Source organism: Carassius carassius, chromosome 21 (assembly GCF_963082965.1).
Source record: "Carassius carassius chromosome 21, fCarCar2.1, whole genome shotgun sequence".
NCBI lineage: Eukaryota > Metazoa > Chordata > Actinopteri > Cypriniformes > Cyprinidae > Carassius > Carassius carassius.
The window spans coordinates 2119735-2145947 of NC_081775.1; the positions used below are offsets into that span (position 1 = coordinate 2119735).

The 26213-nt window shown below is 39.4% G+C and overlaps 1 protein-coding gene across 2 annotated transcripts in view; it reads right to left on the minus strand.

Moving 5' to 3' along the window:
* Positions 1–26213, minus strand: part of cacna2d3a (calcium channel, voltage-dependent, alpha 2/delta subunit 3a) — a 243042-nt gene that overhangs the window by 194877 nt on the left and 21952 nt on the right. For both annotated transcript variants that reach the window (XM_059503008.1, XM_059503007.1), the window contains exons 3-4: positions 10463–10579; positions 9848–9907 (exon numbers count right to left, since the gene is read on the minus strand). In XM_059503008.1, the coding sequence (XP_059358991.1) occupies positions 9848–9907; positions 10463–10579 (177 nt within the window). The remainder of the gene's footprint in view (positions 1–9847; positions 9908–10462; positions 10580–26213) is intronic.

Consider the following 26213-nt stretch of genomic DNA (forward strand, 5'->3'; position numbering starts at 1 on the left):
GAGTCAGCACTGTGAATTTCATCTTGCAGCCGACAAGAAAACATTTGTTTATTAATAAACAATTAAAATGTCTACTTTTTCACAATTATTAGGCTACTTCTGCTTGTGCTTTGTGGCAAACGTAATGCATGTGCTTGAGTGCAGAATATATTATACTTTTTTCAAAGTAGTCCTAAAACCAAAATGACGAAGCATTTGTCCTAAACCTGCGCTGCAGGTTTGAAACCCTCATAAGACACTGTCCATATGAAAGAGCAAGAAATTCACACCTTTATCTCAACCCCCACAGGCTATACAGATCTACCCCAAACCCCAACCCCCTCCAGCTGAACTGAATTTGGTCAGTTTTTTGGTTGTGAGGAACGGTGTTTTGTCATGTTACTGGGTACAAACGTGCCTGCACTCATGTCAGCCTTACTCTTTTTATTCATTATTTTCTTGCAACCCATATTATTATTTTCACCAGACCATATTAATAACAAATTCTCAATTGATAATTAATCATTATTTTTGTATCAAAATTATTATCAAATCCAAACACCAGAAGCAACCTACTGCAAAATCATTAAGTGTTATTTCATTGAAAAGTATGCATTCTCTTTATTCACAGGCTATATGGCTGAAATAATATTTTAGTTAAAAACTGTAAGTGCCATTGTTTAAACATTTTTTATACTTTTCATAGACCTTTAGTTGTTATGCTTTAAAATCCCATAGCATTTGTAATTTCACAGTATTTTCACCTCTAAAATCACTAACCTTGTAAAGTCTCAATTCTATATTGGTAAAATTTACTCAGGCCAATGGCATTATTTTTTTAATGACATTATTGTTATTATTAAAACATAAAAACATACACAAAACTTATAAATAGTTAACAACATAGCCTAGATTAGGTACAGACTCTGTTCCTAAGTATATAATGTAAATTTGTTAACCCACAGTAACAATTTAAATTTTTTTCCTTTGCTGCATTTTTTTTTAAAAACACGGCAAAAATAAATTATGTTTGTGAGAGGAAAAAAAAAGTAATATCCTGTACAAGTTGCATTTTATTACATTCAGAAATAATAACGGCAGGCCTAATAATGTTATAAGATAATGAACCAACAGGATATTTTTAGTTCCCTTCACTTTACAACAAATTCTTTAAATTTAACAAATTTATCAGAACAGAACAATTATTAAAAATGTATAATTCTAATAGATAAATATAATTGCAGTTTATAATAATATAGCTTATTATTAACTTAGCTATTAACAAAAAAAATAATAATAATAATAGTAATAAAGCGAAACATAAGGTAAGGTCTCTAATTTGGGACAAATCCAAACTTTCCCATATTTGTGATGTTGCCCATTTGAAGCTTAACTATTATTCATTAGGTAAAATAGGCTTTGTTGTATTAATTGTATTAATTATAATGTTATTGTTGTTTTACTTCGTCCTTTTATCTCCGTTTTGAATCTGTCCCTTTGCGCCACCTGGCAGTTGATTTGCAAATGATTTTAACACGCGACTGACTTGAAGTTAACGCCACGGCCCTGCGGCGTGGTGCACACGGCGGTAATACATTCTGGTTGTCCACCTATTGTATATAAGCAGCACAATAGTTTTAACACTGAAAATAAATCAGAATATTTCTGAAAGATCATGTGACACTAAAGAGAGGTGTAATGATGCTGAAAATGTTGCTTTGCTTCACCAGGAATACAATATACATTATACTTTAAAATAGGCAATCTGGGGAAGTCGTGGCCTAACAGTTAGAGTGTTGGACTTGCAATCCAAGGGTTGTGAGTTTGAGTCTCGGGTTGGCAGGAATTGTAGTTGAGGGGAGTGAATGTACAGCGCTCTCTCCACCTTCAATACCACGACTAAGGTGCCCTTGAGCAAGGAATCAAACCCCCAACTGTTCCCTGGGTGCCGCAGGGCCCACTGCTGTGTGTGTGTGTCTGTCTGTCTGTCTGTGTGTGTGCGTGCGTGCGTGCATGCATGCACCTTGGATGGGTTAAATGCAGAGCATGAATTCCGAGTATGGGTCAACATACTTGGCTGTATGTCATGTAACTTTCACTATTAAAATAAGAAACCAATAAAAGAAATTTCAATAGCCTAATAGTTTACAATATTACTTGTTTTTTTTTGTTTGTTTTTTTGGTTGGTTTTTTGGTTTTTGCTCAAATAAATACAGCCTTGATGAGCATAAGTGACTCCATTACAAAACAAGGTCAATTATTTCTTAGCTTTATAATATAGGCCTAATATAATGTAATAGCAAAACAAACTGAAGCATTTAAACTAATGAAAGAGAATAAAAAACAAAACTGAAGCATTATATATTACGTGACATATTTTATATAGATTTTATTATTGTTTCTACTGTTGCTATTATTAACACTACACACAATGTGTAACTACGGTTTTACTGTCTCTAAGTAAATTTGTTAGCAGTTATCTGTATATAAATATTTGGTTACGTTTACTGTGTGTTGTTTTTGGGACCGTTGGCTAGAACCCCTCTTATTCGCAGTGTGCGAGGTCCCCCAAGCCTCCACGGGGTTTTCCCCTTCAAGCTTCTTTACGGACGTCAGCCCCAGGGGGTGTTAGACGTCCTGAAAGAAACTTGGGAGGACGGACGCTCGGATAGCAAAAATGAAATTCAGTATGTCCTGGACCTGCAAGCAAAACTCCATACACTGGGGCGGCTCTCTATGGAGAATTTGCTTCAGGCCCAGGACAGAGAAAGCCAGCTGTATAACCGGGGAACTAAGCTACGAGAATTTGCACCGGGAGACAATGTGCTCGTATTACTGCCAACCTCTAGCTCCAAATTACTGGCCAAGTGGCAAGGACCCTTTGAGGTCACACGGCGGATAGGATATCTCAATTATGAGCTAGTACGAACAGATAGAGGCGACTCACAGCAAATCTACCATCTCAACCTCCTTAAAAAAATGGAGCACGGAGGAGTCTGCTAGCGACGGCAGTGAGTGGGGAGGAGGATCTCGGGCCAGAAGCGATTACTAAAGAGAAATCCCTCGCACTGGCCCTAGGAGGGGATCACCTCTCGCCCTTGCAGCTCACTGACATTGCGCGTTTGCAGGTAGAATTTGCGGACGTGTTTTCACCCCTACCTGGCCGTACTGACCTGATTAAGCACCATATTGAGACAGAGCCGGGTGTCGTAGTTTGCAGCCGGCCATATAGATTGCCTGAACACAAGAAAAAACTAGTTCAGACTGAATTAGAGGCCATGCTGGGGATGGGAGTAATCGAGGAGTCACACAGTGATTGGGCGAGCCCGATAGTTTTAGTGCCTAAAATGGACGGCTCGGTGCGGTTTTGTGTAGACTATCGCAGGGTGAACGCAGTATCCAAATTTGATGCTTATCCAATGCCGCGGATTGACGAGTTGCTCGATCGGTTAGGTACGGCTCGATTTTAGTCGACATTGGACTTAACAAAGGGATATTGGCAGATCCCCTTATCTCCCATGTCCAAAGAAAAAACAGCCTTCACAGCGCCATTTGGATTACACCAATTTGTTATGCTTGCTTTCGGCTTGTTCGGGGCCCCAGCTACGTTTCAGCGCCTCATTGATCGAGTGCTGCGGCCCCATGCTGCATATGCTGCGGCGTACCTGGATGATATTATCATCTATAGTAGGGACTGGCAGCGGCATATGGAGCATGTGAGTGCGGTCCTCAGGGCGCTGAGACGGGCGGGGCTAACGGGCAGGTGCGTCCCCAAATTGATAAGACGGCAGCAATTGCGACCTGCCCCAGGCCCAAGACCAAAAAGGAGGTGAGGCAGTTCTTGGGGCTGGCGGGATATTACAGGAGGTTTATTCCTCGTTATTCGGACCTCACCAGCCCGTTGACTGACCTTACTAAAAAGGAGGTCCAGTGGACGGAGAAGTGCCAACAGGCCTTTACCTGAGTTAAGGCTGCCCTGTGTGGCGGGCCGCTCCTGCACTCTCCTAATTTTAAACTGACGCGTCGGACAGGGGGCTGGGCGCTGTCCTGTCCCAGGAGGTGGAGGGGGAGGACCGGCCGGTGCTGTACATTAGTCGGAAGCTCTCAAAGAGAGAGACTAAATACAGCACCATAGAGAAGGAGTGTTTGGCCATCAGGTGGGCGGTTCTCACCCTTCGCTATTACCTCCTGGGCCGGGAGTTCACCCTCTGCTCGGATGATAAGATGTAATTCTTGTAATTTCTGAATTTGCTCAAAAGAAATTTGTGGCGGGGGAGGCGTGGTTTAGCGAGGTTTGCAACGGGAGATCGAGTGAGGAGATAAGCGGTGGTAAGTGGATCAGGTGAAAGACGATTAACAGCTGGGTCTCATTACAGTGATTGGTGTGGGGAACCGGCATTTAAGCCAGCGGAGGACCTGGCGGGGAATGAGAGAGACAGGGACTCGTGGGAGTAAGGAGATGGAGAGCTGCGGATCGAGAGAAACGAAGACTGCAGTAGTGCAACGTAGAAAGAGACTGTGAAGTGCGTGCACCTGCCGCGATTGTTTGTTTTGTTTTATTATTTCTTAAATAAAGTATCCCACGAGCCCTGTATGCCGACCACGGTCTCCTTCCTCTTTATAAGACTGAACTTACCACAAAATTGTTGGACGTAACAGATATGTTTGAGTGCAGTTTTTGAAAAGGTAACTGTATGCAGGTGAAGACATCCATGTTTGAGAGAAAGGATATTTCGAACAAAAATATAATTAATTTGGTTACAATTACTGAAAACTGGCATCAGCACTAATGTTATGGGCATTTGGACAACAGGTGCTAAACAAGCACATTTTTTGTGAATTGTTCAGTGAAAGTGTCAGTTCTATATATTTTGAGGGTGTTACAAAGATGTGGAAGCATGGTTGTATATATGTTGCTAGTGTGCACCTCAACACAGACTCTGTTCTCCACCTGCCAACAGAAATAACACAGATTAAACACACCACTGGGAATTCAGTACATAAGCTGCTCTCTGCCTCACATCTCTGCTGTCGTATGACATTTACTACGCCCATGAAAATCTTATTTCTGTAATTGTGTGGAATGGATGAAGCGAATTAAGCCTTACCCTGTTAGGAAAAGAGAAAATCCCCAGCAGGAAGAATGATTTACTCAGAAACTTCTCTAGAATAAATATTTATGGAGGGGAGAGAAAAAGGAAGAGATTTTTTTTTTTTACATTTTCTGAGTGGTGTTAGCACATGCAAAAGTTACCACAACACTTAGGCGCTGTGGGTGCTTAACAGGGCTTTGCTGGGTGGTTATTAAATAGCGGCTATGACATTGCTAAATGGTTGATAGGGAATTCAGTGTGTTTACATTTCTATGGTGTTCTGGTAGGTTGCTACGTCTGGACATTTCTGAAATTTTTTTGTGTGGTCTCAGATGAAAATGTTCAGTCCTGCCATTTCCAGTCAAAATGTAAAATTTCAAGTTTTGCAAAAAAAAAAGAATTGTATCAATTGATTGCTCATTTAACATTTCTAATTTAAAATTTTTTCGATATTTATAGTTCAGAGATGGCCCATCTTACCTACAACATAACACTTTGACCCTTACAGCTTATTTGTACAACAGTAAAGACCACCTTACAGCTTTATCATTCATTGTTAACATTTTCAATTTGGAGCACTCAACAAGTGCTTCTTTCCATCCATCATGTTCTTTGCATTGTTAACATCACAAGACCTGCATTTTGAAGAGATGCAGCACAAACTCACTTTAATTTATGGTTTTCTATGATTTACAGATTTTAATTATATTTTACTACACTATTAATGTTTATGTGTATGTGTATATAATTTAAAATAAAAAGTATACAATTAAGCAATAATTTAATAATGATATTTTGTGTTCCCTAGTGTCGTGGTGGGGCCATATATGCTTGGCATACTCTGCACCCCCAATAACGGCGTCTCTAATACTTGATACTATCATAATAGCTTGGCTCTTATGATCAATTTTCTGTGATGCTTCTCATTTGCAAGTCACTTCAGATAAAAGCATCTTCTAAAAGAATAAATGTAAATTCAAGCAATGCAAATAAGGATGCTTGATTTAGCAAATGAGAGTGAAGAACAAAGAGAGAGAAAAACACAAGTACTGGTCACCTCCTCGATGAAACGTTGCCGGGTAACATATATTTTCCATGCATTTCTCTGAGTGAAATCACATGCTTATAATCAGCTCTCTGCTGTATGTCATTTTCCTGCACGGTTATTTCCATGAGGATTGGCGAGAGAAGCGGCATCAGGCAGCGAGAGCGCTGGAACAGATTATGAAGCTGAGGAAGTGCTCTGCAATGAGCAGATAAGAAGACGTTCATTTGCTCTGCTGCCAGCCAGAAACTCAACAAACAGCCAAAACCAGGAGAGCGCGCACAGACCCTCTCTGAGGAGGATTCACCCTTCAGCAGCCTTCACTGTTTATTTATTTATTTTTTTGCTTCAAATGTCTGAATTCACCATATCATCACTAGAGGCAAATCAGAGCAGGAAGATTTCAGTGTAAAGCAGCACCACTGGGTTCATATTCACGGTTAATAAAACCTCACCGCAACTACATGTCTGATGTCAGTGAGTTCATAGTGGAGCTAATTCAAAATATTGCCGTAATGCTTTATGCCCATAAGATATTTGGAGATGCTGTCCTTTTAGGATATTCAGTGGATTACAGAATTGATCATATTAGAAGTTGTGATTTAGTAAAGTTAATGTTAAAGGGGTCAATGGATGCCAATTTGATATGATTCACTTTGGCCGCATTTAGCTGCAGACCTTGCTAACTAGCACGTTATTAGGAAAGGTGATTTTTAAAGATTTATAAAAAAATAAAAATAAATGCTGAAAAATCCAGCATAAACCAGCATGGATTCCAAGCTGGTCCATGGTGGTACAGTGCTGGTCCAGGCAGGTTTATGCTGGTATGGTGCTAGTCTAGCTGGTGGACCAGCATATCCATGCTGTTCTCAAGCAAAATGGAGCCGGTGATGCTGGTTCACCAGCATGGGTTTTATAGGCTAGGTGTCTGTACACAAAACAATTTGGGGGGGACAAACATAGTTTTTTCTTGCATATTTCTTTATTTAACACATCAGTGATGTAAAGGAAAAACAATATAAGGGTAAAATGTGTGATTTATTGAATTATATTGTAACTTACTATTATAACTTTCTTTCACTCCCTCTGCTGAAAGCATGAATCGAAAATTTTAATTAAGTTAAGAAAACATAATTTTTCAATGTCACTGGTAAGCTGGATAAACATTTCAAAGCATAATTCAAAGGAATGATCTCCTGTTTCATAAGATCTGTACACAAGTCAGTTAAAATTAGCTTGTATACATTGGCTACGTTTACATGCACCCAAATAATCTGTTTGTAATCGGATTGATGGCTCAATCGGATTGAAAAACGCTCACAAACACCTTAATCGATCCGAATGAGCTTGATCAGAATTAAATTTCGATCGGATTGAAGGAGGTGGTTTATTCCTCTTTTAAAACGATTGAGCTCCATGTAAACACTCGATAGGATTGAACCACAAACCTGAAAGAACTGCGCATGTGCAATGATGCAGAAATAATGTAGTTACTATGACGCAAGGACAAGAGGCTCTTCCTTTTGAATAAAGTGTTGTATGAATGCATGTCCTGTCATTATAAAACTCTCCTTTTACTCGGCAACAGTGAGGTGCAGCAGGACAACCTTGTTTTGGAGACTCATCCACAGGCAACCCATTTTGGGCACAGGGAGGGACTTTTTTGTGATAAATATGAGCAGCACAGCAGTTTATATGTATATTTATCCATAAATGGGTAAACATTAATTCTGCTGTTAAAAACAAAAAAACGTGTAGGAAAATGGTTATTACTGTATGTGCAAACAGTGAGAAACTCTATATTGTAAATATGTCACTTTCATTTTCACTTTCACTATTTGAGCAGTGTTTTTTGTCTCTTAGAAATGACTGTAGGCTTGAGTTAGGATACATAGGTAAATGTTATCAAAAACAGTAACATCTGTAAAAAATCTAACAAGATGTTTATATGGTGAAATTTAATTATTCTGACTTTTTGAGTTTTAATAAAATTAACCATTGGTCTTCCATAATATTATACATTTAGATAATGATAACAACAGTTAAAATCACAGATATAGCACCTCAACACCATGGTAAAAATATGACTATATGGTTTCTAGGTATTTTATAAAAACAGTAGTCTAAATAAATTAAGTATAAATGAACAAATACTAAAGATAAATCACAAAAATACATAGTGTTTCTCCTGTTTATCAGTGCAACTTCCTCTTGCTTTAAACTCAGTCACTGAGTCATTTGTGTTGTTCACTGAATTCAAGCACTTCACACAAGATCTAAATGTGTTTAATGCTCATGTGACCGAGACTCATCAGCGAGTAAATGCATCTGCTCTAGTGAGTTTATCAAAATCATTTCATCAAAGAAAATTATATTAAAATAATTATCATTAGTGTTTTATCACCCAACCCTAAGCCAGGCTTTAGTATAATGAGTTGACACGTGCTGTACTTGCAAAGTTACTTAGTCGAGTATCTGTTGGGGGGGCCATCAAAATAAAGTGTTAGGCTACACTGCTCAAAAATGAATGTCTGATGAATGTCATCACCAAGAGTCATCTCTAAATCAGACACCACTCATCATCTGCACAATACCATCCCGAAAGTGGATGTGGATGGTATTTATTTTTTTTTCAGTCACAGGTCAAAGACAATGTAAGACAAATCTGTGAATGTCCTTGAAAGGCCCAGCCAGAGCTCTGACTTGAACCCAATTAAACATCTCTGTAGAAACCTAAAGACATCCACTGACAGTCCCCATTCAAACTAAAGGTGCTGAAGAGAATCTTTAGTGGAACAGCGGAAAATCCACAAATCCAGATGTGCAAAGGTTGTTGCATCAAAAGACTTGAAGCTGCAATCGCTGACAAAGGTGCTTCAACTAAACTTTGATTTACTTATGTCAACAATATATTTCAGCGCTTCTTTTCTTTTTTTTCATTTGACATTTTTTATTAATTTGAAAATCTAAAAGGTAATAGTGTATAATTGGAAAACAATGCTTATAAAAAATAGTAAAAGACAAACGATTTGGAATATGTTCATAGCATAATGAAACTCATAAATCTGTGTAAAATGGCCCATGGGCTCAAAGTGGAATCATATCTTATCTAGAAAGCATTTATTTCATAAAGAAATTCATATGTATTTAACATTTAAAAATGTTAGCACAAAGTAATTACGATCTTACACGCATGAAACTTTTTATAGCTCAACTGTGTTCGTTTGCTTAAGAGCAGATTGTTGTTTATAGCTGTGAAATGTGCAGTGTTGCATAGACCTCATGTGAAGATCTGTGTCTGAGACCATCCAAGGCTTTCCATGTGAAAAAAAATAAAATAAATAAATGTCTTTTTACAGTAGATTAACCTTTAACCTTCATATGAGCAGTGACAGAGATTGTCTAATTAATGAATGCTCTAGTGCAGTGCATTCAGAGAGTCTAACAACAAACAAGTTCAAGTTCTAAATAGAAGTACATGTGCTTCGTGTATATTGCATTGTACAAATAATTTGATTATATGACCTTACCATGACCTTGTGTCATTTATGCACACACATATGTCATTTATGTTTAATATTCCTATGTGTGATTGTGGTAAGGTCATATAATTGATGGTAAGCTCCACAGAAGTTTTAATAGCAATCAGTTACTGCTGAACATTACTCATTAAGGGCCATTGCCCTGGTGAAGAGATGAAGTTTCCATGGTAACCCCCGCTGTTTCTCACCTGTAGTTCAGGATCCTCCTCATGATTCAGATGGGCTTCCTCTGCTGCTTCCACCAACCGCTGGAGGGCAAGACAAATGGATATTATTGGCCTGTTTTAATGGATTGTGGTTGTTATCTCCCTATCATTCATTTAGCGTTTCACAACACATGCACACATACTGCAGTTGATCCCTCTCTAAAATAATAGAGAAGACACATTTTCTCTTATAAAGACATTATAAGTGGAAATATTACTTCAAGCCAAGCCTAGGTGATATATTGACTATTGGTGATTATATATATATATATATATATATGTATAAACACACACACACACACAGGTGTATATTAAGTGTATGATAGATTTGAATGCTACAGTAAATGATGAAAAAAAATATGTAAGTAAATATTGCTGTTTGTTACTATATTGTGGAGAATATATATATATAAGGAAAACTGCATGGAAAAGAGACAATGGTTGTTGCTTTACTTGGTTGTTACTGTATTTTACACTTTTTTGGAAACATTTGTGTTTATAACTGCTTATAATTTTCTGAGCCTGAATAACCTGTGTCAATCTTTATGCTGATAAACCCAATAAAATGCTCTGTTTAAAACATACAAAGACAGTTACCTTTATAGCTTCAGCCTTCTTGTGGAACATCTGCTCCATTTTTCCAGCAAGTTTCTTCACCAGTTTGATTCCATCAATCTCCTCCACCCTCACTGACTGTTCAAACTCCTTGTATTTCTATGGAAAGAATGACATCTGACAATGGCATTTCTAAAACAAATTATCCCACTCCTTGCTGCTCATTTGCCAGTACAGTGATAGACAGTAGCAACAGCTGTGATGTGAACAGCTGTTGAGCAGCTACTTGAATCTCACTGCATATCACCCTTAGAAACCAACTTTTGAAAGGGATTTTTTTTTTTATTATTATATCATTATTTACTCACACTTATGTTGTTCCAAACCTGTATTCATTTCTAGGACAACTTGAGGATGAGTATATGATGAGCACATCTTTAATTTTTGAGTGAAATATAAACCAGCTGTGGTGTTGGAATGAAGACCTGATCCATACTAAGAGCAATGTAAAGCTGCTTGATTTGGCAGTGACACCTGTGTGAGTTTGAGTTCAAATATGCACGACTGACAATAGACTCACAAAATTCCACTGACATTTCACTAATGTAACCACAGTATTTATATTCCTTGTAAATGGCAGCTGTACCATAACATTTGAACTTTTTGCACTTCTGGTTAGCTTTGAACACTATCTCTGTACTCTGCACCACAATGTCAACTTTGAATCTAAACTATGTTTTATGATTTAAAATTATATCTATTCTGTTTCTATTTATTCTGATTTTTTTTTTTTTTTTGTAAGGAAAGAGAGAAGGAGACAGTCAGAAGTGCTCTTGGCTTATGTGTGGATGAAACCAAATTTAATCCTATGCCTGCTCCCATAACTCCCTTAACCTCACTCTCAAAGCCCTTCAATCCACTCCACTAATCTCCAGGCCAAACATTCATTATCTCAAACGCTTGTTGCTTGTTGCTTGTCAACCCAAGTTGTGTGTGTGTGTGTGTGTGTGTGTGTGTGTGTGTGTGTGTATCTTTGCACATGTACAAACTTACATTTGATTTTACTTTTACATTAATTAAGTAATTTATGGTTATTTCTTGACTGCTCAGTAATAAAAATAAAATGTCCACAGATTGTGCCCAGGCTTGATATTGGCAAAGAACATGCAGTTCATGGGAATGCAGCAACAGATAATGATGGTGACAACTGCAGTGAATTCTGTCAATACATACAATAGCCTAGTTGCATTAACAACAGAGCAGACATACAAAAATCACAAGTAGTTTACAAGAAGAAATGTGTAAAGTTATAAGTATTCCAAAATGCAGCAGCTAGATTCCTGTGGGGAGTAGCAAGTTCAATCAAGATATTCCCCTCTTGAGATCATTGCATTGGCAGTCAGTTCACTATCGAACTGAGTTTAAAATCTTGCTTCTTGTCTATATTCACTCAACAATCAAGCTCCTCCTTATTTGTCTGATTTACTCCACCCCAACCCTACAACTAGGAGATTAAGATAAGGCAAATTTCTCCTCCAGATCCCTAGAATCAGCTTAAAGACCAAGGGATCTAGAGCCATTGAAGTGTCTGGTCCCACCCGAACAATTTAGCTCACATTAAAATGGCTTCCACTTTATCTGAGATCAAGTCATTTCTTAAAACCTCCAGTGGTGGCTCCGGGTTTTAAAAAAGAGAAGACACAATAATTTTATTGGCCTAAAGATCCCTTCCAATTGTTATTATTATTATTTGCTTAACCACTTTAAAATGGCTTTTTGGTGGCTTTTAGTCAGAAAACTTAAAGAAAACAACACACATACCTGTCCTTTCACTTGAAACAAATATCCATCCCTTCTTAAAAGTCTGTGGTAAAATAGAGCTGCCTGTTGTGATATTTAATTAGGCCTACTTCTGTAGCCTATAGTTCTAGCTCCCTTTATTTTAAATTTGTATATATACTGTTTGAATGACAGCTGTTGGCGATCAAATATTCCATAATCCCTACTCATCATATATATACTTGGTATATTATCCACTACGGGAGAAGTTCAAACTAATAGCACATAATTTACGTCTCTATGATGATTGGTTGATATACCAGAAGGGAGGCTAGCCTCCACTGTGATGTTCCTTTTCTCAACACTCCTCAGCGCTGAAGAAAGTGAACACTCGATGCGAACACTCGATGCTTATTGGCTATTTTTTTTTTTTAACAACGGAGGCATGAGAGCTCATAATAATGGCGGTGCGGGCACATGCAGCGGCGCGGGCACTCTCCTTTGCTTAGCAGCTTTATGGTAAAATACACTCGATCTACACTTTTGATGATAAGAAACAGCAGTTCAGTATATGTACCTGGTAACTTTGGTACATTCCCGGTGGAGATTATTCGGCCAACGAAGCATAGGGAACTAATCCGAGTCTCCGGAAAGAGACATCGATCGAGGAGGACGCGGAAGCAGAAGCGGGGGAAGAGGGCTGGGAGCCGGGACAGGCTTCACCTAGCTCCACATAAACCTGCCCAGCATTTTTCTTGCTAATACCCACTCTCTCGTCAATAAGATGGACGAGATGAGATTCCGGACTATGGATCACCGCTGGGACAGTTGTGTCACGATAATATCAGAAACATGGCTACATGAAAACATCCCGGATACAGCTGTGGAGCTAGCGGGTCGCGGTGTTTATAGATCAGACCGCACATTACAGTCTGATAAGACGAGAGGGGGAGGAGAATGTGTGTTTATAAATAAAAACTGGTGTAAGGATGTTACTGTCATGGAAAGGCATTGTTGTGCAGACATGAAATTCCTGCTGCTAAAATGCAGACCTTTTTATTTACCCCGGGAGTTCTCTGTTGTGTTTGTGGCTGCTGTGTATGTCCACCCACGGGCTAACGCTAAGTTAGCCATGAAAAAACTGTACGAGGCTATCAGTGCACAACAAAACAGGCTACCTGACAGTTTCTTCATTGTGGCGGGAGACTTTAATCATTCAAATTTAAAGTCAGTCCTACCTAAGTTTCATAAAAATATTAAGGTTGGAACGAGCAAGGGAAAAACACTGGATCAGGTGTATACGAATATAAAGGGGGCCTATAGAGCACTGCCAGCCCCCCACCTCGGTCAATCTGATCATCTGGCTTTTTTCCTGGGACCAACATACAGACCTGTTGCTATCAGAACTAAATGCCAAATCAAGACTGTGCAGATCTGGACTGAGGAAACAGATTCTGCACTACAGGACTGTTTTGAAGATACTATGTGGGAGCTCTTTGATCATGCAGACATTGAGCAATACACCACCACAGTACTGTCATACATTAAGTTCTGTATTGAAAATACCATCCAGACTAAACATGTCAAACTGATCCCTAACCAGAAGCCCTGGTTTAATAGAAATGTATGTACTCTTCTGAAAGCTAGGGATGCTGCCATGCAATCTGGGGACCAGGAGGCCTACAGGAAATCCAGAGTTGACCTCAGAGGAGGGATCACTTCTGCAAAGAAAAATTACAAGCTTCGCATTGAACAGCATTTTAAAGAAAATAATCATCGCAGCATGTGGCAGGGAATCAGGACAATAAAAAATAATACAGTAAACTATGGTCCACCCTCTTCTGCTGACCCTTCTCTTCCAGACCAGCTGAATCTCTTCTTCGCCCACTTTGAGGATGGAGCCAGTGTAGGACAGACCATCGTCAGTGCTCATGTGGACGAGCAACCAATCGTACTAGATCAGCACCAGGTCAAGCGGGCCTTGCAGAACATAAACATCAGAAAAGCACCTGGACCAGATGGGGTCCCAGGACGTGTACTAAAGGTATGTGCTCAACAGCTTGCAGCTGTTTGGACTGACATATTTAACAGGTCATTGAAGGAGGCTATAGTTCCTACCTGTTTAAAGACTGCTACCATCATACCTGTTCCAAAACAGACAACTGTTGCATGCTTGAACGACTGTAGACCAATAGCATTAAAACCAGTCATAATGAAATGCTTTGAGAGATTGGTACTGAACAGCATCAAGGCCTTCATTCCAGTTAATCTGGACAAACATCAGTTTGCCTACAGAGCAAACAGATGCACCAATGATGCCATCTCACTTGCACTTCATACTGCCCTCACTCACCTAGAGAACCCCAATACATATGTCAGGATGCTTTTTGTTGACTTTAGTTCAGCTTTTAATACCATCAACTCCAGCAAGCTAGTCAGCAAACTGCTGTTGCTTGGCCTGGACTCTCACCTCTGTAAGTGGATCAAGAACTTTCTTACTGACAGACCCCAGCATGTCAGACTTGGAAATATTACCTTCTCCACCACCATCCTCAACACTGGTACTCCCCAGGGTTGTGTTCTTAGTCCGCTCCTTTATTCGCTGTTCACCTATGACTGTTTTCCCATTCATGATTCAAATTCCATTTTTAAATTTGCAGATGACACAGCGGTGGTGGGGCTGGTAACCAACAATGAAGAGACTGCTTACAGGGAGGAGGTCCAATCACTGGTATCATGGTGTAGCAGAAACAATTTAATCCTCAAAATAAAGAAAACAAAAGAAATCATAATTGATTTTAGGAAATACAAAACCAAGAAACACGACAGTCTTGAGATACATGGAGAGGAGGTGGAACAGGTCCGAAGTTTCAGATATTTAGGGCTGCATCTGGCGGAGGATCTGACCTGGGGAATGAACACCAAAGAGATAGGGAAAAAAGCTCAGCAGAGACTCTTTTTCCTGCGAACCCTAAGAAGTACTGGTCTCCCGCAGACACTCCTCAAAAACTTTTACAGGTGCACAATAGAGAGTGTGCTGGCATACGGTTGTACAGTGTGGTTTTCTAGCTGCACTATTGAGGAAAAAAAAGACCTGCAGCGGGTAATTAAAACTGCCCAGAGAATCATTGGTGCACCTCTTCCAAGCCTTGAGGATATATATTCCAGTAGGCTGCAGAGAAGAGCAGCAAGTATCAGGGCGGATCCTACACATCCTGGATATACCCTGTTTGAAACCCTACCCTCAGGCCGGCTAAGGGTCATGAGGGCGCGGACAAACCGCATGAGAAACAGTTTTTTTCCAAAGGCCATAAATGAGTTGCTGAAAGGCTGAAAGCATGGAAGACTAATTAAATTTGGACTTGAATTATACTGTGTATTTTTAAATGTTTATATATACTTATTTATTGACTGTTGTTGATAGTGTCACTTTTTATCCTTTTAGCTGCTAACTGAGTGATTGATGTCATCTTAATTTCGTTGTGTAGAGATATGCAATGACAATAAAACTAAACAAAAACTAAACTAAAAATGGTAAATGGACTGCATTTATATAGCGCTTTCAACAGACCACATGGCCATCCAAAGCGCTTTACAAGTTGCCTCACATTCACCCATTCACACACTCATTCATACACCGACTGCAGTGTCAGCCATTCAAGGCGCCATCCAGCTCGTCGGGAGCAGCTGGGGTTAGGTGTCTTGCTCAAGGACACCTCGACACTTGGTCAGGTGGAGCCAGGGATTGAACCACCAACTTTCCGGTTTGTAGACAACCTACATGAACCACTGAGCCACTGCCGCCCACAGGTCACAGGTCCAGAAATATAGCAAGGACATAAGTAAAATAGTCCATGTGACATCAATGGTTCAGCTGTAATTTCACAAAGCTATGAGAATACTTTTTGTGTTAAACATAATTTATTCATCAATTCTTCTCCCTGAGTTACCATCTTCCGCCATTTTGGAGAGTAACGTTACCCCAGAAAGAGTGTTTTTTTATGTTCAGCGAAAGCATGGCACATGCTGACTGTAAACAATGCTCATTGTGTTGATTCAGATCAGGTAAAAATCATGGTAGACAAAACACAGATTGGAACAATAAAGAAGGAGAACCATGGAAAAAGAACATACTGTAGGCACAAAGCAGAACTTCAAACTAAAAGTCCAAACAACAAAAGCACAATGACACTAAACTAACACTAAACTACATTACATATATTAATTACATCAAATCAAATAAATAAACAGAAATGCTATTTAGTGAGAGGCACAGTTACATTTGGCACAATTACCACATTTAATAGCCTCCTATAAATATGAAATTAACTTTTTGAAGAAAAGACTTTAAAACACAGTAAAATTATTATGAAAATTGGCAATTTCCTAGGTTTCTGGCTGTCCTGGAAGGAGTTACAGTTGACAAACCGAGCTGTATAGAGTAGTTGTGATGAACCGATGGATTAGCTGGAACCACCAGCAGTTCTGTCTTAGTAAGGTTGAGCTGAAGGTAATAGTCATTCATCCAGCTACAAATGACATCTTGGAAGCTGCTCTTGCCAGTCTCAGGGCTTCAGTGACCGAGAGCAGGGCAGTCTCAGTTGAGTGGCCGCTTTCGAAGCCAGATTGGTTGCTGTCCAGGAGGTTGTTCTGTACAAGAAACATAGTTGGTTGAACACAACTTGCTCAAGTGTCTTTGCAATGAATGGGGGAAGGGATACCAGTCTGTAGTTTTCTAAAAGTGCTAGATTTAGAGATGGTTTCTTAAGCAGTGGGCTGACCCGAGCCTGCTTAAATGCTGAGGGAAACGTACCATAGTGTAGAGAGGTGTTGATAATGTGAGTTAGTGAAGGAATGACTGAAGAAGAAGTCTGCGGTGTGGAGAATTGGTCACTGATGGTTCTTGCCTTATTTGTAATGAAAACTGCAAAGTTGTCAGCTGTAAGAGTCGATGAAGGAGAAGGTGGAGCTGGACTAAGAAGAGAAGAGAATGTTTTGAAAAGTTTTGAAAAGAGAGTCAGAACAGTTGTTAATTTTGTTATGGTAGTATGATGTTTTAGCAGTGAAGACAATTGCAAAGAAGGAATAGAGGAGAGAGTGACAGACATTGAGGTCGATAGAGTTTCTTGATTTATGCCATTTCCTCTCTGCAGCCCTGAGTTTAGAGCGATGTTCACGGAGAACATCGGACAGCCAGTGGGCAGATGGGTTGGTGTGTGCTGGTCTGGATGACAGTGGGCAAAAGCTGTCCAAGCAAGAGGTTAGAGTGGAGCAAAGAGTGTCAGTAGCACTGTTCGTGTCCAGAGATGAAAACTGAGAGAGTGAAGGAAGTGAGGATGAAACCTGCGGTGGAGTTTGTGCCGCTTCAGGAGTAAGTGCGAGATTAGCAGTTATGAGGAAGTGGTCTGAAGTGTGCAGTGGAGCAACTAAAGTGTTGTCCATGGAGCAATAGCGAGTGTAGATGAGGTCCAGCTGGTTGCCTGATTTGTGAGTCACTGTAGTAGACGATTGCTTGAGATCAAATGAGGCGAGCAGAGTGTTGAAGTCAGCAGCCTGGGGTTTATCTAGGTGGATGCTGAAGTCACCAAGCAGTACCATCCTCAGGAAAGTTTGATAGTAACACATCCAACTCCTCCAAGAAGTTTCCCAGTTGACCTGGGGGACAATAAATTACCACAAAGTGGATTTTAACAGGGTGGGTTACAGTAATTGCATGTGATTCAAATTAACCATTACCTGTAAAAGATGGTTGAAGATTCAATTTCTATTCTTTTGAGATAAGGAGACCAGTACCTCCACCCCTCCTGGTTGTATGAGGGGTGTGGGAATAAGTGTAATTAGTGGAGAGGGCTGCGGGAGTGGTAGTGTCTTCAGGTTTGATCCGAGTCTCAGTTCGTGCCATGAGGTTGAGACCGGAATGAGTGGCAATAGAAGAAATTAAATCTGCTTTGTTAACAGCAGACTGGCAGTTCCAGAGACCAACTGGAATAGAGAATAAAGTAGTAGCGGTCAGAGGGACAGGCCCCAGATTTTTGGGATAGGCCTGCTTTCGACGTACAGTGCGTGCTCTCTGAATGTTCATAGAAATAGTAGAGATCTAAAAGCACATAGTGAGTAAAATTAATCTAGATAAGTATTTGAGAACAAGCTATACAAAAAAGTAAAGAAAGGGGTGAAAAGAAATACTCAAGTGCCTTGTCGGTGTCCTTGCTCAGTGGAGTCGCGCAGGTAGAGTCGATGGTCTTTACACTCGTCGATCTTCACACAAGGAGGCTTCACATGAGGGATGCCATGACCGCTGTCACGATGAAACTAACCAATTTTATATTTGCCTGAGTACCTGTTATTGAGGTCAGCTGGCCACGCCTCACTATTTAGCAGACCGAAATTGGGGAGTCCCACGATAGGCAAACGCGAGCACGAACGCCACTTCAGCACGTATTTACCATGGTTAAAAACACAGTAAATGAAACAAAGTTTCCTAGCAACGATGACCGTGCTGTAGTCTAATAAGAAAACGAGGCGAAACCAAAAAATATTGGTTTGTTTGAACTCAGAGTGAGTGTCAGCCACATTAAAAAAGTTAACAGCTTAAGTCATTTGTGGATTAATGCGTATTCGAGACGCGAACCGTTTAAAACGATTCAGTTCGATTTGGTGAACTGGTTCAAAAAGATCTGGTTATGTATGATTCGTTCGCAAACCGGATATCACAAACTGCTTTGTTTTTAACTCTCTCACAACAGACACGGATGAGAAGACAATGCTAAATAAAGTCATAGTTTTTGCTAATTTTGGACCAAAGTGTATTTTCGATGCTTCAAAAAATTCTAACCGACCCTCTGATGTCACATGGACTACTTCGAAAATGTTTTTATTTCCTTTCTGGACATGGACAGTTTACCATACACACAGTTTCAATGGAGGCACTGAGAGCTCTCGGACAAAATCTAAAATATCTTAAACTGTGTTCCGAAGATAAATGGAGGTCTCTAGGGTTTGGAACGACATGAGGGTGAGTTATTAATGACATAATTTAGATTTTTGGGTGAACTATGCCTTTAAACACAACTAGTAGCAACATGAGGGCTACTTATATCAAACAACAAGGGACCCATGACACAAACAGACCAATGAGGAACAAGACGAATGACTAGAACAACCAATCAGAACTTGACACATTGAACAAAGGACCACATGAGGGCAAGGGTATCAAATGACTAGACAGGAACCATGGCAAGGCAAAATATCAATATGTGCCATTCGCCGTTGCTGGCTAAAACTCTATGGGTCAAAATAGAAGCCATATCTAAACATGATCCAGAAGGCGTTTTCTCTGGGCCAAGGCTCATTTAACCCTCTGGAGTCAATTAACGCATATGCACGTTATGAGGCATTTTCTCCTGATAACCCAGAAAAGAACTTAAATTACACTTTCAGTTTTGATCATACAGATAAGAGCAATACATCAATCGAATCTGTACAGGGTCTACTTTTTTTGTATACAGATATAATAACAACAAAACTTTGTGCATTTATAAAATAAAGATAACAAACAAGGTGTGCTGTCTGCAGCCTTTCTCTGTGGTGATCTTCATTTACAAACGCGTCATTAAAATTACCTGTAACTCAGTGAATACTCAACAAAGAGACATGAGAAATTCATCTGTGATAAAGTAATCCATATGAAAACAACGCGATGTCCGTTTTTCATGTCTCCCTTCATTATCTTCTAATGCGCCCACGCCCACATGCTGAAAGCGCTATTCAGATTATAATGTTTCACTGAAGCTCGCAGCTTGAATACGCACACACAACAGAAAACAATGTAGTGAGACTGTTGAAGTTTTTTATTTTACTTATTGCTTTGCGATGAGAGGAATAAGACATAATTGCAACTGAAAAAAGCACAAATGTCAGGGCATGACAAAACTTCTCCAGGCCCCAAAAATACCCTTAGACCTCAAAGGGTTAAAATGGACTGTGGCAAAGTGAAAAACTGTTCTGTGTTCAGACAAATCAGTTCTTTTTGGAAAACTGGGACGCCATGTCACCTGGACTAAAGAGGTCAAGGACAACCCAAGTTGTTATCAGCTCTCAGTTCAGAAGCCTCCATCTCTGATGGTATGGGTTTGCATAAATGTGTGTGGCATGGGCAGCTTACATATCTGGAAAGGCACCATCAATGCTGAAAGGTATATCCAAGTTAGAACAACATATGCTCCCATTCAGACGTTGTCTCTTTCAGGGAAGACCTTGCATTTTCCAACATGACAATGCCAGACCGCATACTGCATAGATTACAACATCATGGCTGTGTAAAAGAAGGATCCGGGTACTGAAATGGCCAGAATGCAGTCCAGATCTTTCACCCATAGAAAACATTTGGTGCATCATAAAGAGGAAGAAGCGACAAAGAAGACCTAAGACAGTTGAGCAACTAGAAGCCTGTATTAGACAAGAATGGGACAACATTCCTATTCCTAAACTTGAGCAACTTGTCTCCTCAGTCCCCAGATGTTTGCAGACTGTTATAAAAAGAAGAGGGGATGCCACACAGTGGTAAACATGGCCTTGTCCCAACTTTTTTAGATGTGTTGATGCCATGAAATTTAAAATCAACTTATTTTTCCCTTAAAATTATACATTTTCTCGGATCGGGTTTGTGTGTATATAATTACATTTTATAATTTCAAGATTTAAAGCAAAACAGATTGGTTCTTAGCCAAAGCAACACTGCACTCATAAAAACTATTTTAAATCAGCAATCAGAGGTAAGATAAAAAAGACAATGTCATCTAAACAAACAACAAAACTCCGCCAGTGTCTGGCTACTCCAGACACTCTGGTTAATGCAAAATTAATACAGACATTACATGATTTCTTAAATTTTACAGGATTGATTATTTAAATATTTAACTTAAAGCTTAAATGAAAACATATACATGGCTAAAAGCATTGGATTTGTTTGAACAAACTGAAAACAAGTAACTAATAAGTTTATGTTTCATCCACAGGTGGCAATAGAGAAGCCAAATATCTTTAGTGTATCAAGAACTACAAAATACATCTTACAGCTAACAAATCATAACCAAATGATTTATTTAATTGGTCAGTGTTAGAAAAAAATGGGAAAATGGTCATTACTAAATTATGCTAGTATTTGATGCAAGAATCATTACTAACATTATAAATGGTCCTTATAAACGAAAATAAAAATAAAATAATTTTGAAAAATTAGGATATTACACACATGGCCTCTGTACTACTGTCCTACGATGTTTCGCAACCAATTCGCTTGTTTGTCTTGTTAATTGTTACTGGGTTCAACATCTCCCTTCCACTTACATTCCCACTGAATGAATTCAGAATAACCTATACTGATAGGTTGTTGTAAATTTTTAAAGGTGTTTTAAGATTACTTATTATTTATGCCATATTTCTTATATGTCTGCATTAGTAAGATCAGGATGCTATTCTGAATTCTATGGCGTTATATGTGTACCTCAATCCTGAGCGAGTAATTGTAGGTTTTGAGCACCGAGAACTATTTTTTGCAAGCACATTACATTATATTTTGAACAGAAATTAACAATCGCAAAAAAAACAACAACATTCGTTTGAGCAAAGAAAAAACGATTCCGTGCTCAATAAATGTATTTGCTTGTTTGCTATTATCCATAATAACGTGCAGTAATAACCCCTCTCACGCAGTTTACTCAGGTGCTCTCTCACAAACTTATTCTCTACGTTCCTGTCAAGTTCCTAGCTCTCTCTCTCTTAACCTCTTAATTCTGTGTGCGCTCAACTCATGACACACACTCGCTCAACTTACAACAGCATTACAAGTGTGCCACAAAATCAACCAATCGGAAAATTAAAGGTCAATTGCGATTGGCTGTTGGTCTCCAATCAAATCGCTAGTAGAACCAAAGCCCATCTGGTCCGTGTACATTTTGATCATTCCATTTCTAGGGTGACCATATGCGCCGTTCATATGGGACACGTCCCAGCCAGGATTTTAAAGGGTCACTACACCCATTTGCATTAAGAGGTCCATTGTTAGAAAACCAGTCATACTATTGAATGGTTGTGCAACATTCTCTCATTTTCCCCTGAGACGAGAGAAATCCACTATTTACCTTTTTCACTTCCTCCTACAATGACGCAAAAATCGTCATTTGACGTCATTGTAGGAGGAAGTGTAAAAAGGGTGGATTTCTGTAAAGACTACAAGCACAAGTAGTCTGCCCATAGGGGGTTGTACCTAATGCGCTAACAGACCTATCACAGATCAGTGCCCGTGCGTTTGATTTCACTGGGAGAAACTTTTCGAAAATATGGAGGAAAATACAGATTTTTCAGACGGATGCATTGGGGAGGATTTTGATTTAGACGAAGTTATGTTAGAAACGGATGTTCGTGGCTACCTTTATGAGCCACAGTACAGCGACGAGCAGCTAAAAAAACATGAAAAGCGTCAAACTAACACAGTAAAACATGGTTGATTTACATCGATAATAGCAAACTTATATATAACTTTTAGCTAAGTGTCTAACATTACATTATTACGTTACATACTAACTTTACTTACTCATTTCTTGACAAGTGTAACGTTAGTTACTGAGGCAGACACATTAAAACAACAAGCGAGCAAAACATACAAGATATTTAGTTCGTAAACAGAAAAATCATAGGAGATGTGTTTCTTTACAGCAGACGACTATGTCAGTGTGTGTTCTCAGTAGCCACTAGCTGCTAATAGAGTCTAGTCAGAAATAACATTACCTCCAGGCAAATGCGTTTAGTGCTGCTAGTGCTGGTGGTTCCCGACGTTCCTGGCTTTTCGTCGTCATCGTCTGGCAAGGAAAATACTGAAGGAATTGCATTTTTCAAAAGCGCGGGTCTCTTCAATCCTAGGGGCTTAGGCACATAATCTTCGGGCTTGAAATGTAAACTGCACACTGTCTGATTTTTTAGTGCTTCAAGTGTTGTGTCCTCACCGAACTTAGGGTTATTGATAACGTTAGCCCGTAGCCACTTTTTGCACAAGTCCGTATCTTTCGGGAATCTGTGAATACTTACTCCGGGTATTTTCCTTGTTCTTGAACAACATCCCGGTACTATGCAAGTGCACACCATTTTGTCACAAAAACATTAATTGGGTCGCAAAATAACTCTTCACAACAAATTGTGCCAAATAATTTACAATCGGTAGCATAGAGGAGAGCTCAACTATAATCCACATTGATGGGCGGAGTAGTGGGAGTGGCCTGCGGAGCTGAGTATTGCAATGCACTATGGGGATTGTTGTCTACAGTCCACAAGCTCTAAAAAGTTATTTTCTGCCTTTTATAGGCCCAGAAGGACCAAAAAAAAATGATACTATTCTACTACATATATGACGCACTTTCAATACACATTCATGTCTCCATGGGTGGAATGACCCTTTAATAATGCCTAAAACATCCAGAGTAGTTTGACCAATAACATGCAGGTATTGTACATAATCGACCAATCGTGGGGCTGCGTGTAAGAAGGTGGGATCTAGAGGGAATGATCAAAGCGATGTAAATATGCGCACGTGTTTGTTCGGTCGATTGACTTGAAGCGTCGCTGCGCACAAATTAAAAAAAAAAAAACAAAGTGCGCCACAATGCTTCAAGTCAAATGAACGAACAAACACGTGAAAGCGATTCGAAAGCATAAGGAGCCATCTGCTCTGCTCTTTATAGCTCTCATGAATGTTACACAACGATCAACCTGCACAGTGCAAATAGCCAAAACCTGGATATTTTAGGCAATATTAAAATCCTGGTTGGGACGTGTCCCGTATGAACGGCGCATATGGTCACCCTATTCATTTCCTATTCCTATTCGTCAATAACTTGAAAAAAATTTTTTTTCAAAGCTCTTTACATTCTTTGCATGTGATTTATCAACACCTAGTACATCTTAAAATATACAGCTCATGAAAAATAAAAGTTCCAGATGGACAAACATTAAATGCATAAACCAGTATGAATAAACTATATCTTAAAATAAATTTGGAGGTAGGTTGAAGAGCCAGAATGGGAGGTTTTAAGTAGTTGTACAGCTTGAAGTGTGAAGTTTATTCTTGTACACAGATATGGCATATTCATGGCAGTACACATGAAATTCATGTATTTATTTGTCATTTAAACTGATGTAAACAGAAGTCAAGTCGCCCCCTCTAGTGGACATTAAGTGTTAAGGCCTTCATTGCTCAGATAATGAAAGTCACTAGGATTTTTTTGGGAAGTTAAGTCTGACCAGTTATACAGCAATGAGTCAGATGAGTCTGAAGATCTGAGCTGAATTTGGTGAAACATTAAAGTTCTGGTCGGTGTCAATTACAACCCGAATTTCCGGAAAAGTTAAATAAATTTTAAATTTTAATAAAATGAAAACTAAAATACTTTCAAATCACATGAGCCAATATTTTATTCACAATAGAACATAGATAACATAGCAAATGTTTAAACTGAGAAAGTTTACAATTTTATGCACAAAATGAGCTCATTACAATTTTGATTTCTGCTACAGGTCTCAAAATAGTTGGGACGGGGCATGTTTACCATGGTGTAGCATCTCCTTTTCTTTTCAAAACAGTTTGAAGACGTCTGGGCATTGAGGCTATGAGTTGCTGGAGTTTTGCTGTTGGAATTTGGTCCCATTCTTGGCTTATATAGATTTCCAGCTGCTGAAGAGTTCGTGGTCGTCTTTGACGTATTTTTCGTTTAATGATGCGCCAAATGTTCTCTATAGGTGAAAGATCTGGACTGCAGGCAGGCCAGGTTAGCACCCGGACTCTTCTACGACAAAGCCATGCTGTTGTTATAGCTGCAGTATGTGGTTTTGCATTGTCCTGCTGAAATAAACAAGGCCTTCCCTGAAATAGACGTTGTTTGGAGGGAAGCATATGTTGCTCTAAAACCTTTATATACCTTTCAGCATTCACAGAGCCTTCCAAAACATGCAAGCTGCCCATACCGTATGCACTTATGCACCCCCATACCATCAGAGATGCTGGCTTTTGAACTGAACGCTGATAACATGCTGGAAGGTCTCCCTCCTCTTTAGCCCGGAGGACACGGCGTCCGTGATTTCCAACAAGAATGTCAAATTTGGACTCGTCTGACCATAAAAGACTATTCCACTTTGAAATAGTCCATTTTAAATGAGCCTTGGCCCACAGGACACGACTGCGCTTCTGGACCATGTTCACATATGGCTTCCTTTTTGCATGATAGAGCTTTAGTTGGCATCTGCTGATGGCACGGTGGATTGTGTTTACCGACAGTGGTTTCTGAAAGTATTCCTGGGCCCATTTAGTAATGTCATTGACACAATCATGCCGATGAGTGATGCAGTGTCGTCTGAGAGCCCGAAGACCACGGGCATCCAATAAAGGTCTCCGGCCTTGTCCCTTACGCACAGAGATTTCTCCAGTTTCTCTGAATCTTTTGATGATGTTATGCACTGTAGATGATGAGATTTGCAAAGCCTTTGCAATTTGACGTTGAGGAACATTGTTTTTAAAGTTTTCCACAATTTTGTTACGCAGTCTTTCACAGATTGGAGAGCCTCTGCCCATCTTTACTTCTGAGAGACTCTGCTTCTCTAAGACAAAGCTTTTATAGCTAATCATGTTACAGACCTGATATCAATTAACTTAATTAATCACTAGATGTTCTCCCAGCTGAATCTTTTCAAAACTGCTTGCTTTTTTAGCCATTTGTTGCCCCCGTGCCAACTTTTTTGAGACCTGTAGCAGACATTAAATTTTAAATGAGCTAATTAAGTGGATAAAAGTGTAAAATTTCTCAGTTTAAACATTTGCTACGTTATCTATGTTCTATTGTGAATAAAATATTGGCTCATGTGATTTGAAATTCCTTTAGTTTTAATTTTATTAAAATTTAAAAAACGTCCCAACTTTTCCGGAATTCGGGTTGTACTCTCATAATAAATAATAATAATGTTCAAATAT